We start from the raw sequence: 17,691 nt of genomic DNA on the forward strand, positions 1-17,691 counted from the left end.
CAAACTACCATTCTGATTTTTGAAGAAGCAACCTTTTGACCAACATGAACTCTTAACAGAATTGTTGCAGATGAGTCTGTGCCATGAAGTGCTCACAAAGGATACCTTTATAGGTTTAAGACGAAGAGCTGATTGACTTACCAAATTATAGTCAGATTCATCTTGATTAGGAAAGTGTCAGTAATGTCCGTGTTCTAAAATTTCATGATGCTAAAATAACACATTGCAGAGATCCTATATCTTGAGTAATACATATAATAAATACAGTTTTAATTACATTTCACTTCAAGACTCAATGCTATCACAATTAATGACAAAATGCTTTTGTTAAACCAGAAGGTTGTGTAAGGTAGTTTGGTTGATGTCTTGCCTAAAATGTTCCAATGGCAATTTAGCTTCTTTGGGCTGCCAAAGCCCTCTCAAAAAAACATATAGAAGTAATCATAAAGGATCAAAGATTCTAGAATGGTGTGGAATGGTGGAATGGCGCATTACAACATTAAAATTTTTTTGTTGACAATTACATATCACCTATACTATTATTTATCTAATATTTAGTCTTTCAGTCAACTCATTTAAAAATTTTTTTGGCTTAAATTATCACCACCCTAAATGGAAAATCAGGATCATCTTCCATAAGTAGAAGATAACCATAAAAAAGAAGATAATAAAAGTATTTTTATTCAGACCTAGAAGGATACTGATGATCACGGAAGGCTGAGACCTGCTTTTTTATTTAAGAGGGAAATTAGAAAGAAACAAAGAGCTTTCTTGCAAGAGAAAGAAATTACTTTCTTGCTATGTGACTCAGTGTTATTTAATGCTGAGTCAGTAAACCACCTAAAATCATCTTGTTTCATCAGAAACACCAGTGTAGCATAACTGCTTCATTTTCCACCCAAGACAAGATTGCACTGAAGAGGAAAAACACTGAATAAACAGACTTATACACATTGAAAAAAGTCACTGAAGTACTGAAATACCTCCCTACAGTTCCTTATTCTGTCCAGTCTTATCACTTAAAACAAGCCCTCTCCCTTTTTAACTAATAAATGAACTCTAAAGTAAACTTCAACAGAATTTGGCCAGCTCCTTTCCTCATCACAAGTCCTAGTCTAAGCCTCAATCCTCCACATCTATAGAACGTATGGCTTGGGTTGCCTGAGTGGCTGCAGTCAGCATTTTCTCCTTGACCAAATGTACTGGACAAATAATATCACTTATACACTATTTGTGCAGTAAGCAGTTAGAGAGTTTTGTTTTATAGAGCCTGGCCTTCCCTCCTCCTCCTGCTCTGCACTAGCCTTCGGATAGTGTTGTCTGATGCTTGAGACAAGGCCCAAGTCTCTATGTGTTTCCACAGGAAATTCTGTACTGCCTCCTTGTTTTTTTTTTTTTTTTTTTTTTCTTTTTTTTACAGTTAACTGAGCAGACATACTTTAAGGAGAAAAAGAAAAAAGAAGATCCATCCCAAAGATATTCTGCCTGGGGTTAAAGTAGGTGAAGAGACTAGACTGATTACACAAACCAATGAAGCCCTCAAGTCACCTCCAGTGAAGACCAGTCCTCTGAAATCATAAACACTGAATTTTGTAGCACTTATAAATATCTGGACTGGTCCACCCATCACTTGAGAAAAAAAAACAGAAGTGAGTCCCCTAAACTTTCATTTTCATGGCTTGACTTTAAAGACAGACACAGTCACTTGAAGATGCAGCAAAATCCCCTCAATCTCAAGTGACTGATGCCAAAACATCTTAAGAGCATCTCAGAAGAACATCCCTCAGAACATCCCTCATGATTGGTTTGGATAAAAACACTCAATTTTAAGAAAGCCTAAAACTGTTATTCTAAGAAGCTGTGCAATGGAAGAAAAGTGTGGGGAATGAAGGAACAGAAAACAATGCTTGACAATTTGAAAACACAAATAAAAGAGGCTTTAAATTATAAAAAGAGCCTGTTAAAATCTCTAAAACCACACTGAAGAGAAGTTTGCTTGCTCTCTTTAGAGACAATTATGTGGATGATGGCAACTTGGAATTAGACAAAGAGAAAATCAGAAAACTGAGAATCCCTGGACTGCCAATTAGAAGTCAATTTGAAGAAATACACTGATGCTGTTAATTTTTTCTTAATAAGGCTTGAAGGAGAAAAACAAGGACAACTTAAAAAGTGAAGGAAAATAAATGAATCAATCACTTTTAATTCAAGTGAGGGGTCTCCAAAATGAACAAAAATCTTTGCAGTCTAAAAATACTGCTTGAAATTCAAATTAAAAAACTTCAGTTACAACTTCAAATAATGCTGAACTGCAAGAACATGTAACGCATATCTGCAGAAAATCCATCAAGAAGAGAATTTACTGCTTAGAAATCTGGAAGAAACTTCCCAAAGTATATGAAGCCATATATACAACAGGTGACTCCTACAGGGAGATGGTCTTGAGAAAGAGAAAGAAATACTTCCTTTTATCAAAGCTGGATTGTCTCCCATGAGAAAAGAGCAGCTTGGCTGAGAGAAAGCTTGCCAGAAAAATAATCACAACAAACAAAATTTGGCTCAAGAAGTGTAAATTCCAGCTCTTCCCAAGTGGCCTCCACTGTTCCAAATGAACTCCTGGGCAGCAGCTAGAGAGTATCAGGAGACCCCCGGGATCATCCATCAGGTGTCTGGGTCACCACAGGTTTGATTCAGGTTTATAGGACATCCACAGCAGGACATCTGTCTTTTCTCTTTAAAAGTAATTTAGAACAATTTCTTTCTAGTTTAACTGTTTTTACTTGATGTTATATATGCTCAAATAGAAGTTTTTCTAGAATAATTCCTAAGATAGTTTTGCCAATCTAGATGGTTTTAATAAAATTCTTCTGGAGATTAGATCATTTCATTTGATCCTCTAGAATTAGATCCAAATAAGTATTGTATTTAGATTGAACTAAATGGTCTACTCTTAAGCCATAATTGAATTTTTACATGATCACGGAAAAACATTTAATCAATAAACACCATTTATATATGCTATGAACTAACATTAGAAGAAATCTATAAAAATAACAATATTTATCTCAATGAATTTTGGTTTAAAAAACAATATAAAACAAGAAACCCACCGAAAACAAAACCCCAAACCAAATCAAACGCCACCCTCCAATTAAACCTATTAGTCTTTTTATTAGTTTAGCACTAGATTCATAGATTAATTTAGGGCAGATAATACTTTGTTGATGATATTCTTCGCTGCTAAAATGTTTTTTGTTTTATGCAAAGTCTTTCCCTTAAACAGTAACAACAAACAAATCCTTCCTCTATACTTCTCAATCTAAATACAGGTTTCTTCCACTATCTGAAAGTAGAGTGTTCTTATGAAAACTTGTAAGCCGACACGGTGTAAAGTGGAGATAATTACCATTAATTTATATGGAAAAGTTTTTTAGTAGTCCCAGACCCCAAAAATAACCTTTTAGGCTATTGTGATACCTTAGGACACATCTTGCTAACAGATACAAAGCAAATTGAGATAAAGCACAGATGCTCACAGACACAGGTCAAAGCTATGGCAACTTGATGCTGAGACACTGAACACAGTTCCCAAGGAAGGAGCTTGGTGGTGCCTCACTGCTTGGGGAGCCTGCTGCCTCTATAAAGTCTCACTGCAAAACAAACACTGACCGCTATTTTTGCTTCTCTCCATTTTTTTGTAAAAGCCAAAAAACCTCTTTGGATTTCTTTTGGTTAGCAAAAACAGGTGCTAATGGAGATATTTTGTAAAAGTGAACTAGCATAATGCAAACTTTTGAAAATTGGGTTAAACCTATAGTTTTTATCTCTTTTTCTCACTTCTCTGTTGCTACCATCACTGCCAGGTAAGAGGTCTTCACGCTTTTTTTTTTTTTTTTAAGATTTTATTCATTTATTTGACAGAGAGAGAGCGAGAGAGGGAATACAAGCAGGGGAAGTGGGAGAGGGAGAAGCAGTTTTCCCGGGGAGCAGGGAGCCTGATGCGGGGCTTGATCCCAGGACCCTGGGATCATGACCTGAGCCGAAGGCAGACGCTTAACGACTGAGCCACCCAGGCACCCCTTCACACTACCTTCTTGACCCACCTAGTAACTTCCTAATTGGCTTGTCTCTAGTCAAGTAAATGATAGCAGCTATTTATTAAACATTTACTTTGTGGCAGGCTTTGTGTATTACATAAATTACATAAATTATCACATCTAATCCTCATAGCAATACTGCAAGGTAATTTAATTGATCTCTATCTTATGTTAATACCTTTGCTTTGAAAGCTTCTGTGGCATCCCAATTACTTTCAGAGTATTTTTCAGTCCTTTACCACCCTACTCACCTATTTTTTAGTTATTCCCCTTTGGCCCTCTTAACCATTAATACTCCATTCAATTGCTCTGTTCCCTAAATGCTCCTTGAGCTTTTCTTTAAAATTGAGGTATAATTTACATGTAATATTGTATTAGATTTAGCCCAAATTTTCCAAAGTTTGCATTATGCTAGTTCACTTTTACAAAAGATCTCCATTAGACCTGTTTTTGCTAACCGGAAGAAATCTAAAGAGGTTTTTCGCTTTTACAATAAATGGAGAAAAGGGGCTCCTGGGTGGTTCAGTCGGTTAAGCATCTGCCTTCAGCTCAGGTCATGATCCCAGGGTCCTGGGATCAAGCTCCGCATCAGGCTCTCTGCTCAGCAGGGAGACTGCTTCTCCCTCTGCCTGCTGTTCCACCTGCTTTGTGCTCTCTCTGTCAAATAAACAAAATCTTTAAAAAAAAAAAAATGGAGAAAAGCAAAAATAGCGTTCAGCGTTTGTTTTGCAGTGACCACATTAAGTCTAGTTAACATCTGTCCCCACACAGTTACAATTTTTTTTTTTTTTAAGATTTTGTGAGAGAGAGAGAAAGAGAGCACAAGCAGGGGGAGCAAGCAGGCAGAGGGAGAAGCAGGCTCCCTGATGAGTAAGGAGCCTGATCAGGGCTTGATTCCAGGACCCGGAGATCATGACCTGAGCCGAAGGCAGACACTTAACTGACTCAGCCACTTAACCATCCCTACAATTTTCTTCTTATGATGAGAACTTTGAAGATCTACTCCTAGCAACTTTCGAACATGCAATACAGTATTGTTAACTTCCTTGTGCTTTTCTAAGACTGAGTCCTTGCAAGCCCAATTCTAAATATACTTTTAGTCCCAGCACAAATGCCACCTTTTATATGAAACCTGTATCACCTCACTGCTAAATTCCTAAGAGTTCTTTATTGTTCTGACCTTTACTTTTAAATTATTGTTATATTCTTTTATTGTGTTTTGTGTTGAGGACAGGGATGGGATCTTATTCATCTATGTTGTTCCTACATCTTCTCTATTACATGGTTTTCAACAGATGTGTAGAATGAATTTACACCTCTTTGAATTTGAAACTTATATTGACAGTGTTTTCCATTTACATTGATTATTAAGAATGATATTGAGGAAAAAAATTAGAGGATTACAAACATAAAAACATACATTTGATTCTTTAGTACTTTTTCATATATTACTCAACTACAAAATTTTCTTACACTCAGACTTTGTTCCCAAGTTAAACTATAAGAACCTGAACTATGCCATGCCCTTCAGCTTTGTCAATAAATTTGCGTTAACAAGCCCAGCACCATGGCACGCATAATAAATGCTTGTTGAATAAATTAGTAAAAATACCTGGGACAGATGACAGCACTATAGCAACAATGAGGCTTCAGGCTCAGGTGACAGCAAAACAACTTTGGGAATGACTTACAGTAAATTGTATAGTACAGTGTAATTTTGGATAACTCCATCAAATTTCTTAGATCATTTTCAGAATTTGCTACATTCTCAAGCTTTTAATATTAAAGATTTCTTAATTCACTAAGTCAATGTGATATACTGGGTCAAGTAAATGTTTTCATTTATCTTCGTGTACTGCTTTAGCCATCACTGCTTTAATTATAAAATTACTGATGTCAATTAATTATTAAATGCACCAAAAAAATTGGAGGCTTGAAATGGAAACAGGGATCTAAAGAGCACTTAGTATTTTATATATAATTTTTTTTTACTACTACAAAGGAGAATTGCTTTTTTTTTTTTCCAGGAAAAACCATATAGGAAATGAGAGGAAAGAGCTAACATATCAGAAAGAGATGTTACTTTAGCATGTTTTAACTTAGCATTTAAAATGAGTTGACATCCAAATGTCCTAATTCTATATTTTGTGTAGAAACATACTATGCCCGGACCATGAAGCTGTTCAGGTAGCACTGTAGTGACTTTTCTTCCTCTGCATGAATGCCTTTATAAACAACTGTTAAAGAATACTTAATGATAACACTGAATACAAAGAACTGAGGAATTTGACTTTGTACTCTTTGGCCAAGGGCCCAGAAACCCACATGACCTACCAAGCTGAAAGCAAAGGAAAAAGAATTTGGCTTTTGATTATATAAATCCATTAATTTAGTCAAATTTCTAGTAAAGAATGGAGTATTACTTTTAAAAAGTAAACCAGACCTTAAATCATGTAAGAAGCTATCTAGATTTCTCACTGATTTATTCAACAACTATATATTTAATGTCTATTGGGTGCCAGTTGCTGAGGGGACAATGATGAAGACAATTGACAAGATCTCTCTAAAAAGGAAGACAGACATTAAATAATTGCATACAAATAATCTTGTTACAGTAATACAGTACTATGCCCTTCTTGATCTACGTCCTCAATCTATGCGTGACTGCGGTATCTCGATGCTGTGCATGGTAAGGAGAGGGAGTTATGTCATATGTAATGAGACCTGTAATGAAACATTAAGTCAAAGAGAACATATAGGAAGACCTTGATTTGTATGGAACTTTTTAGAAACTGAAAGAAAACTAGAGTGCAATAGGCAAGGGAAGATTAAGTTGAAAAGAAGCTGGTGAGGTAAGCAGGAATAGACTGAAGAGCCTTTTAAGCCCTCAGGGGACTGGGGGTGGGGGCCGGGGCTTCATTCTAAAAGGTTCACCAGAACACAGAGTTTCAAAGGTCATATTAGGATTTTGGATTTAGGAGTTAGAAAAGAATTAGTGGTTAATAATTAGTTTAGGTCCTTCACTGGGATTAAAGTTGAGCCATAAGTAATTCAGTAAATTAGTTTCTGGAAATGGCTCAGAGAATTCTTTTCAGGCAAAAGATGAATAGTTTCAGGTTGTTTTGCTTTAGAAGTTGAGTATGTAAATACATTCATTTATTGAGCACCACCTATGCACAATGCAATGAATTTCCAAACATCACCCACATCCCCTTGAAATTCAAGGTCTATCTAAATGGACAGGGAAAGAGGGAGGGTGACTACATAGTAGAGCATATAGATTGGCAAAGATACTGTTTTAGAACATTAACTATAGGTTTTTGAGAGCCTTGAGCAACTTTCCAGGAACACCCTCACTACCCTCTCCACTTTGATAACTAATAAATTTCAACGTGTTTCAAAGGAAGTCTTTAGGTCTATTCTTTCCGAACATCTTCTTTTTTCTTTTAAAGATTTTATTTATTCATTTGACAGAGAGACACAGCAAGAGAGGGAACACAAGCAGGGGGAGTGGGAGAGGGAGAAGCAGGTTTCCCCGCAGAGCAGGGAGCCCGATGCGGGGCTCGATCCCAGGACCCTGGGATCATGACCTGAGCCGAAGGCAGATGCTTAACAACTGAGCCACGCAGGCACCCCTTCCCGAACATTTTCAAACCCAGACTCCATGTGATGAGGTTTAACAACATCATTATAAATGTAATGTGGATGAATATACAATCAGCATCCCAAATAAGATAATGGATATAAAGATGCAATAAATATAAAATCTTTTTACTTTTTTGACTTTTAAGTATAAAATCTATCTTCTTGCTTTGTTTTGTTTTTTAAATATTTATAACTAAGCAATTACACATTGTGTGTATGTATTCCCCATGTTGTGCCTTACTTTGTTTTAATTCTAATTCCAGTATAGTTAACATACAGTGTTCTATTAGTTTCAGGTGCACACTATAGTGATTTTAGCAATTTTGTACACTACTCAATGTTCATCGTGATGATAAAATCTATCTTTTATTTAAAATGAGGCATGGTCTGAAATACCACAAAGTCAAACCCTGAGAATAAGCTGACCCATAAAAACTGTTTGCTTTACAATGGAATATAAGTAACTTCTCTGTAATTGGGGAAAAACAACAACAATAACAACAAAAGTAAAAAATACTTATAAATAATTGAAGGTGTCCAAATTCATTTGTTATTCTAAATTAAAAAAGGAAAATCATGTTTTATCATTTTGGAAAATCAGTCAACTATGAATAAACACCTCAGGATAAAAATAGATAGAGGGAAACTTAGATAAAGGGTACATAGAACCTCTTCACACTACAATCACAACTTCTTGTGAATCTAAGATTATTTAAAAATTAAAAGTTAATAAAACATATCTGGGGTGCATTAACACAGACCAAATACATTGGCCTGAAAGAAGATTACTTACTTTGGTCAATGGAGAATTTGGTGGTGAAATAAGAGAAAAAACTTAAAACAATGAAATCTAGAGTAAAATTTTATAACAGAAGTAATGTACAATCATGGAAAAAGGATTTAAAGCATCAGGTCTACCATTACCAGCTCAGGTCTACCACCCACTAGGTGGGTGACCTTGGATAACATCACTTAACCTTTCAAGAGTACTGTGAAAATTAAATATGTCAAGTAAAGTTTGTAAACTGTAAAACCTGTACAAGTGCTAGCCATTAATTCAAATTTTCCAGCCTTAATTCCTTTTTGTAAAGGGCTGTCTTCATTTTATACAATGTATTCTTTCAAAGGAATGAGAACACACTTTAAAAATGGTATTCAAAGAAATACAGCAACTCAATTTATTACATGCAGATTCCTCTGCATTGTTGCTAACAGTTCACTGGTCCAAAATTACTAAAATACTTAAAAAACTATACATTATGTAAACAAAACATAAATAGGACAGCATAGTTCTTTGTACATATAGTTTAGTACAGGTTGTTAGGGATTTAGGAATATGTACAATTTTACATCATGGACTGCATTTTCACAATGCATAAATATATATATATATTTATATTTTTACAGAAACAAAAACAAGATTTCACTAATGACACAGAATACCATATTGTAGATACACGCTGCAATAGTCCAAATTCAAGAAGAAACATGTCAATGCAAGTGTGCAAAAGGTTAGCTTACTCCAAACTAGTGAAACTTGACTTTGTTCAATTTATGCAATACAGACAGGTAAATCCTAAATGTCTATTTTAAACAACCTTTGAAAACATACTCATATCAATGAGTGAAATGGAATAGATCTTTTCCTCCCCAAGAAAACAAAGCCTTGTTGCAAGCTAATGAAAAGATATATTAAAACATACACATAACTATGTATAGTGTGTTTTCAACAGTATAATAAAGTTAAAATTTTTATGGGAGTCAAAACAATGCCCCATTATTTAAAAACTGGCTCATTTAGTCTAAATTCAAGATGCAGCTGTATCGGGCTTCTCTAAGTCAGATGAGTGAAAAGCAGGGAAGACAGAGGCAGGATTTCGACTGGCAGATACGACAATTTGAGATAGAGATGGAGAGAGAGAAGAAACCTTAGATGCTGGAGTATTTATGGTATTCAAAATGGCTCCTTCTGGGCTAACCAACAGTTTTTTGACTGATGTGTCTAACTGAAATACTGAGGTGCTACTTGGCAATGGAGGATTAGTAGAGCAAATGGCAGAAACCAAAGATGTCTTAGCCAAAAGAGTAGCAGGAGGAGACTTGATTACTGAAGTCAATGATACTGTTGGTGTGGGAGATGGGACAGAAATTTTAGCAGTTGCATTTATGATTTGTGGTGTTGTATGTACTGTGGGTAGAGGACTGGCATTCCCAAGAGAGTTTACAATTTTTGTAGAGCTTCTTAGAGAATGTTTCACAGGCTGCCCACTTAAAGAATTATTTGATGCTAGTGTAATCTTCTGGGCAGGGTTATCTACTGACGTAGGCAGAAGGCCTTGGCCACTGTTAAGAACTAAGGGAGGTCCATATTTTGGATTACTAGATATAAGAAGAACATGGCTGCCAGGCCCAAGACCTTGTGGTGGAACAATAAACCGGGTTCCATTAATCATGATCTGAGTGCCAGGTGCCAAAGGTGTACTGGTGTTGATGACTATTTTTTGCTGAATACAAGGTTCACTCAACTGACCCCCTATCACGCTATTTACATTTGATGGTGCTGTAGCAGTGTGAATGGAAGAACCACCTGGAGCACAACTGTGACTGGGGGTTGATTTTACTAAAGCAGGGGACATCTGCTGGTTTGAGAGAGAAGCAAAACTGGAAATATTAATTACTTTACCTGGACTTGGTGAAAGGGGTGGCAATTCAGTCTGAGGTTTACTTGTGTTTATATTCGTTGGCACTGTAGTTGAAATCCCTGGTGACTGAAACTGGACAGAAGTCCAAGACTGTCTTTTAGAAAGAGATATAGAACGTGTGGCTCCTGATACTGTTGCCACTTGTGGAACCGTGTTGAGTACTTTAGGGGATATAGTCACAGGTGTAGGCAAAGCAACAGTAACGGGGATTTGCAAAGCTGATGTTAAACATTTAGGAGACACTGTTGGTTGTGTAGTTGAAATCAGAACAGATGATGCAAGATGTCCTGTTTTCACAGTTGATATAGCCACAGTGTTTCCGAGATTTGACGTGCAAAGTCTATTTGACAAAATAGGCATAATTCTTGAAGAGGTATCATTTCCACTGACTAAAACAGGAGGTCGTGTCCCAACCGAAGCAGAGGTTGAGGTCACTGAAAGAGAACCCAAAGACACATGTGCTCCTGTTACTGAAAACATGTTTACTGCTCTTGTTGCAGAAACCACTGATTCATTAACAGGAGTAATATTTTGACTCACAAAATTTGAGCTTACTGGAATTGAATTACCACTTGTTGACAAAGGCAAGACATAGCCCTTGGTACTTTTTTCTTCTCCTTTTGGAGTTACATTTTGCAATATGTTAATTGATGGTATAGCTGGCACACTTCCTGAACTATTTACAATTGCTTGACCTATGTTTAGTCCAATTTTCACATCTTTTATCTGAGACACAGTTGGTGATGAATTTATTTTTATTGGTGCTCCCACTGTAGATGGAATTAGTACTATCTGGGATTGTTCTGGAGTCTTAACATATGTTTTATTCAAGTGGGGAGGAAGAGTTTGTTTTAATGGTTCTGCCACAATAGTTGGAGTTGAAGTGCCACTAGGAATTGGAGCATTAATAAAAACTAATTTCTGGGCAGAAACACCTGTAGATGTTGGTGCAGGTGTCACATTAATTGCAGTTCCACTGCCAGAAGAAAGAACTGATGGAGCTGAAACAAGCATAAGTTTGTGAACTGCAGTCCCACTGATCACATCTCCACTTGCTGCTGTTGCTTCTGATCTTGTAACAGGGAAACTTTTTGTGAAGTAATCTACTTGCTGCTGTTTATTTGGAGTATGAATAACATTTGCACTGGTTTGTCCAAAATTTCCTGTTGATATGCTAATTACACTTACTGAATTATTTGCTGTTGATGGTAGCAGAGTGCCAGAAGAAACAGAGGACTTCAAGGGAGAAGGCATGTGTGAAGCTTTATCTATCATGTGGCCCAAATTACCACTGCAGGAAGGTTGGCCTAATGTAAGCTTGAGGTTCTTTCCCACTGATGGATTAAAGCCAGATGGAATGGAAACAGAAGATGGTGTTTGGCTAAAAGGTGGGAGACTAGAAGTAGTAGTCATTCCAACTGCTGGTGAAAAAACAGAGGATGATGAAGTTGTTGATCTGGGCACCAGAAATGCCTGAAGATGAGGAGCAAAAGTGAAAACTGAACTTGCACATAAGCTATTGGGTGAATTTTGATCTGGACTGGTCTGTACTTTTACAACTCCAGTGTTCCCACCTCGTGTCCTAACAAGAATTGACTGTGAATCTCTTATACACACAGTTTTCAGTTCTTGCTTTGCTTCAGAAGAATCAGCAGTTTGTTGTGCAAAACAGTTGAGGGAACTACCAGGATTTGTAGACCCACTTAGTGTTGTTGCTGATAAGAGAGGCTGAACTGTTGAGGAAATGGTGGATGAAGCAATGGGCTGGGAGAATATGGCTGCTGAAACTGCATTCTTGATTTTCCCTGACTCACTCTGGCTAGTCTTAACTGGAGGTGGTAATAAGTTACTTATGGAGGTTACAGGTGACAAAGGCTGTGGCCTACCACTACTCACATTTGACAAAGATGTAACTGTCCTATTAGGTAGTTGGTTAGAAACAGTTGCTGCTGAGCTGACAAGAACTGATGCTAAAGAAGAGTTTACATTTGCTGTCTGTGGGAAAGATGAACAATGCTGTCCTGTACCTTTCTGTTGAAGTGGCAGTATTTCTTTTGCAACTGCTTTCCCTTCCTTGTGCTGAATCACAAAATTCTTGGGCAGAATGAGAACCTGCTGCATGATTTTTTCTCCTGTTTTAGGATCTAGCACAGGTTGCAGCTGAATCTTCACAGAGCTGTTCTGGAGATCTATGGGCAACCACTGGCCACAAGGCATTTTGTATACCATCTGTAAAGGACCTTTTGTACTGGTGTGGCAGGTCAATGCTGGCTTTATGGGGCTTGCTTCTAGAGGAGATATAACTGGTTTATCCACTGCAGGAGCACTTCTACCTGTGGAAGGGGGCAGTTGATTTGTTAAGGTCACTTTGTTCCCAATATTCTTTGCAAGCAAGGCCTGAATAGGTTTGGTCCCTTTCTGGAGAATAGATACTGGTGTTGAATCCATTGAGGCAAGTGACTCTGGAAATAGTGGCTCTGTATGCCTTACTTCATTCAAATAGTCAATCTGCATCTCACCTTCTACATGCTCAACTGTTGTCTCATTTGTGCTTAACTTTGCTTTCTTCCTTGGGGAAAGCTCTTTTGTGCTATCATCCAGATAATTAGTTTGTTTAGACGGTCGTTTAAGTGTTTTAGGCAGTATCTTCGGAACATCTTTAGAAGGCAATTCTTTTTTCAACAACTTGCTTCTGGCCACGGGAAAATCTACTTCTGACAGTTTCATATCATCTGAAAATTATAAAAGCAAGCATTTTGTTTAAATAAAACAGCAACTGAATAGCAATGATAAGACCAATTATAAAAAAGCAAGTCAATCTCTGAACTGGCAACTTATTAAGAAATCTACTTTAGGGTGATTCAAAATTGGAAATTAAGGTAAGGCGATCTTTGATATTTTGATAGCATAACCATTCCAAAGAACAACTATGTATTAATGAGAGAATTATTTTTGTTCAAACTCTACTAATTCTGCTGCCAATACAAATGCAAAGGAAAATTCACATCTCTTATAGATACTCAAACCAGCAATTAAAGCCCGGAATTCTAATCTAGTTTCAGAGACTCTAAAGGATAAAAAATGTTCAGCTTTTCCTGATGTTTAATTATTCATTCCTACAGTAAAAAATTTATGTTCATATCTGGTCAAACTGGGTTGATGAGAGGCTACTCTTTTTCAATGCACTAAAGACATGAAAAACAACAAGTTAATACTTTCTAACCACAGATTTTTCACACTAACCTCTTATATAATGAAAGGAAGTTATTTAACTAGAACAGAAAAAAAATAACTAGACTTACAGAATAACATAATCTGATAAATTGAAATGAACTACAGATAATCTAATCCAGCCTCCTTATTAGAATGATATGTCCACTCTGAGGTCTCATTTGGCCATCAATCTTGGTCATTTCTCATAAAAAAAATCTTCACAGTATTAGGGACTTGTCAAGTTCCATTTAAAACAAATATCAAAAACAGTGCTTCAAAATAGTAATAATAAAAAGAAGAGGATGAACCTAATTTAGAGGGATTATAGATCAAAGATGTGTGGTCTATAATGTGCAAAGACATGCCTACAGTTCAGAGGCAGGCACTGGCTCCAGAAACTCCTAGAAATATGATAATGACTCCAAGGAATCTTTTATAAGGACACAGGACACTTCAAAATATACCAAATTTTCCTAATCAATACATGTCATTAACCAGATTATCTTTTACCTCAACAAAAGATACTAAAACTTTTCTTTATGGTTTTAGTTGTTGATTTAAAGAAAAGTTTTCATAACTACCTGAATCAAAGTGATCTTTCTCCAGGATATCTAGAAGTTCTGTGGAGTCTACAGACTTACTAATTTCTACTTTAGGAGATTCTTTTCCAGGATCTCCTTCACCTTCTTCAGTAGTCCACAGTTCTCTAGTAAATTTATCATGATCAGGCTGTCTTCTGAAATCATCATAGTCTTTCTTTAGGCGGCTCCTGAAATAAAATGCCCGACATAACAAACAATACATACGTATTAAATTCTTGGAAGCTTAACTAACTTTTATTGAACAATATCTTGAAATACTTTCAATTAAGTCACTAAAGGCTACATTATCAACAATAGCCAAACTATGGAAAGAGCGCAAATGTCCACTAACTGATGAATGGATAAAGAAGATGTGGTATATATACAGAACGGAATATTACTCAGCCATCAAAAAGAATGAAATCTTGCCATTTGCAACAATGTGGATGGAGCTAGAGTGTATTATGCTAAGTGAGATAAGTCAGTCAGAGAAAGACAAATACCCTATGACTTCACTCATATGTGGAATTTAAGAAATGAAACAGATAAACATATGGGGGGTGGGGAAAGAAGAGAGCAAGAGAGGAGAACAAACCGTAAGAGACTCTTTTTTTTTTTTTTTTAAAGATTTTATTTATTATTTGACAGAGAGAATGAGAGAGAGAGAGCACATGAGAGGGGGGAGGGTCAGAGGGAGAGAAGCAGACTCCCCGCCGAGCAGGGAGCCCGATGCGGGACTCGATCCCGGGACTCCGGGATCATGACCTGAGCCGAAGGCAGTCGCTCAACCGACTGAGCCACCCAGGCGCCCGAGACTCTTAATGATAAAGAACAAACTGAGGTTGATGTCAGAAGGTGGGTGGAGGATGGGCTAGATGGGTGATGGGTGTTAAGGAGGGCATTTGTTATGATGAACACTGGGTGTTGTAAGTGATGAACCACTGAATTCTACTCTTGAAACCAATATTGCACTGTATGTTAACTAACTAGGATTTAAATAAAATTTCAAAGAAAAAAAGTCACTAAAAGCTGTATTTTAGGGGCGCCTGGGTGGCTCAGTGTGTTAAACGTCTGCCTTTGGCTCAGGTCATGATCCCAGATTCCTGGGATCGAGCCCTGCATCAGGTTTCCTGCTCAGCGGGGAGCCTGCTTCTCCCTCTCCCTCTGCTGCTCCCCCTACTTGTTCTCCCTCTCTCTCTGTAAAATATATAAATAAAATCTAAAAAAAAAAAAAAAAAAACAGCTATGTTTTAATGTCAAGTGTGTCTAAGATGCTTTGCTCAGTCTTGCCAACATTTATCTTTAAAGAGAAAACCCAGGGGGTGGGTAGGCATAAGAAACTGAAAAAGATTATATATAAAATTTCAGAATAGAGTGTTCGAACACATCACCAATTTGTCTTTCTAAAGGCTGCTGATAGACCTATTAAATGAGAGAAAGGTAACTTTTTTCTAGCTGCACAAACAGAAATAGAGTTGAAATAGTTTTATAATTACCGATTACAATATAGTGAAAAAGGCCATTTAAAAAAGTTAATCAAATTCTAAACACTCCACCAAAAAACTACTAGAACTAATAAATGAATTCAGTAAAGTTGCAGGATACAAAATTAGTACCCAGAAATTGGTAGTATTTCCATACACTAATAACAAAGTAGCAGGAAGAGAAATTAAGAAAACAATTCTATTTACAATTGCACCAAAGAGAATAAAATGCCCAGGAATAAACTTAAAGAGGTGAAAGACCTGTACTCTGAAAACCTATTATAGAACACCGATGAAAGAAATTAAAGATGACACAAATGGAAAGATATTCCATGCCCATCGACTGGAAGAATTAATACTGTTAAATGTTCATACTGCCCAAAGCAATCTACAGATTCAATGCAATCACTATCAAAATACCAAAAGCATTTTTCACAAAACTAGAGGAAAATACTAAAATTTGTATGGAACTACAAAAGACCCCAAATTGCTCAAGCAATTTTGAGGAACAAAAAGAAAGTTGTAGGTATCACAATTCCAGATTTCTAGATATACTATAAAGCTGAAATAATCAAAATAGTACGTTACTTAAACAAAACTAGACACACAGATCAAGGGAAGAGAATGAAGACCCCAGAAATAAACCCACACTTACATGGGTCAATTAATTTATGACATAAAAGGCAAGGCTATTCAATGGGAAAAAGTCTCTTCAATAAATGGTGCCTGGAAAACTGAACAGCTACATGTAAAAGAATGAAACTGGACTGCTTTCTAACACCATACACCAAAATAAACCCCAAATAATTAAAGACCTAAATGTGAGACCTGAAACTACAAAAATCTTAGAACCAGGCAGTAATTTCTCTAACACTGGCATGGCAACATTATTTCTAGATTTGTCTCGTTTTCTAAAACAAGGGAAACAAAAGCAAAAATAAACTATTGGGACTATAAAAATATAAAAAGCTTCTGCACAGCAAAGGAAACCATCAACAAAATAAAAAGGCTGAATGGAAAAAGGTACTTGTAATGATATATCCAAGAAAGGGCTACTAACCAAAATATATAAAGAACTTAACAACTCAACACCAAAAAGCAAACAATCTGATTAAAAAATGGGCAGAGGACCTGAATACACATATTTCCAAAGAAGACCTACAGATGGCCAATAGACACATGAAAAGATGCTCAGCATCATCAGAGAAATACAAATCAAAACTACAATGAGATATCACCTTACACCTGTCAGAATGGCAAAAATCAAAAAGGAAGTAACACATGTTGGAAGGATGTGGAGAAAAATGAATGCTTGTACACTGTTGGTGGGAATGTAAATTGGTAGAGCCACTGTGGAAAACAGTATGGAGGTTTCTCAAAAAAGTAAAAAACAGAAATACCATATGATCTGATAATTCCACTACTGGATATCTACCCAAAGAAAAACACTAATTCTAAAGGATATATGCACCCCTGTGTTCACCGTTAGCATTATTTATAATAGCCAAGATTTGGAAGCAACCTAAGTATCCATAGATAGACAAATGGATAAGGGAGATATGGTATATGTGTGTGTGTATAGACACACACACACACACACCCTCTCTCTCTCTCACACACACACACACAGAGGAATATTACGCAGCCTTGGGAAAGGATGAGATCATGCCATTTGCAACAGTATGGATAGATCCAGAGGATATTGTGCTAAGTGCTATAAGTCAGTTAGAGAAAGAAAAATACCATATGATTTCACTCATGAAATCTAAAAAAAACCCAAGTGAATAAACATACAACAACAAAAAAGCAGAGCCTAACCTTATAAATACAGAGAACAAACTGATGGTTGTCAGAGGGGAAGGGGTGTGGGGGATGGACAAAATGCGTGAAGGAAGTTGGAGATACAGGCTTCCAGTTTGGGAATGAGTAAGTCACAAGAGTAAAAAGTATACCATAAGGAATACAGTCA

The 17,691-nt window shown here is 36.6% G+C and overlaps 1 protein-coding gene across 5 annotated transcripts in view; it reads right to left on the minus strand.

Annotated features, from left to right (window-relative positions):
* Nucleotides 1-8,896: 8,896 nt before the first annotated feature.
* BRD10 (bromodomain containing 10) overlaps nucleotides 8,897-17,691 on the minus strand; it is a 161,869-nt gene continuing 153,074 nt past the window's right edge. For 4 of the 5 annotated variants that reach the window (XM_054509208.2, XM_064579544.1, XM_064579542.1 and 1 more), the window contains 2 exons: nucleotides 14,239-14,426; nucleotides 8,897-13,176 (listed from right to left, as the gene is read on the minus strand). In XM_054509208.2, the coding sequence (XP_054365183.1) occupies nucleotides 9,551-13,176; nucleotides 14,239-14,426 (3,814 nt within the window). In that variant the 3' untranslated portion in view covers nucleotides 8,897-9,550. The remainder of the gene's footprint in view (nucleotides 13,177-14,238; nucleotides 14,427-17,691) is intronic. The other variant, XM_064579543.1, reaches the window with a different exon arrangement.

Source organism: Mirounga angustirostris, unplaced genomic scaffold, assembly GCF_029215605.1.
Source record: "Mirounga angustirostris isolate CCGP_5_RB_7025 unplaced genomic scaffold, mMirAng1.0.hap1 SCAF_15, whole genome shotgun sequence".
Lineage (NCBI taxonomy): Eukaryota > Metazoa > Chordata > Mammalia > Carnivora > Phocidae > Mirounga > Mirounga angustirostris.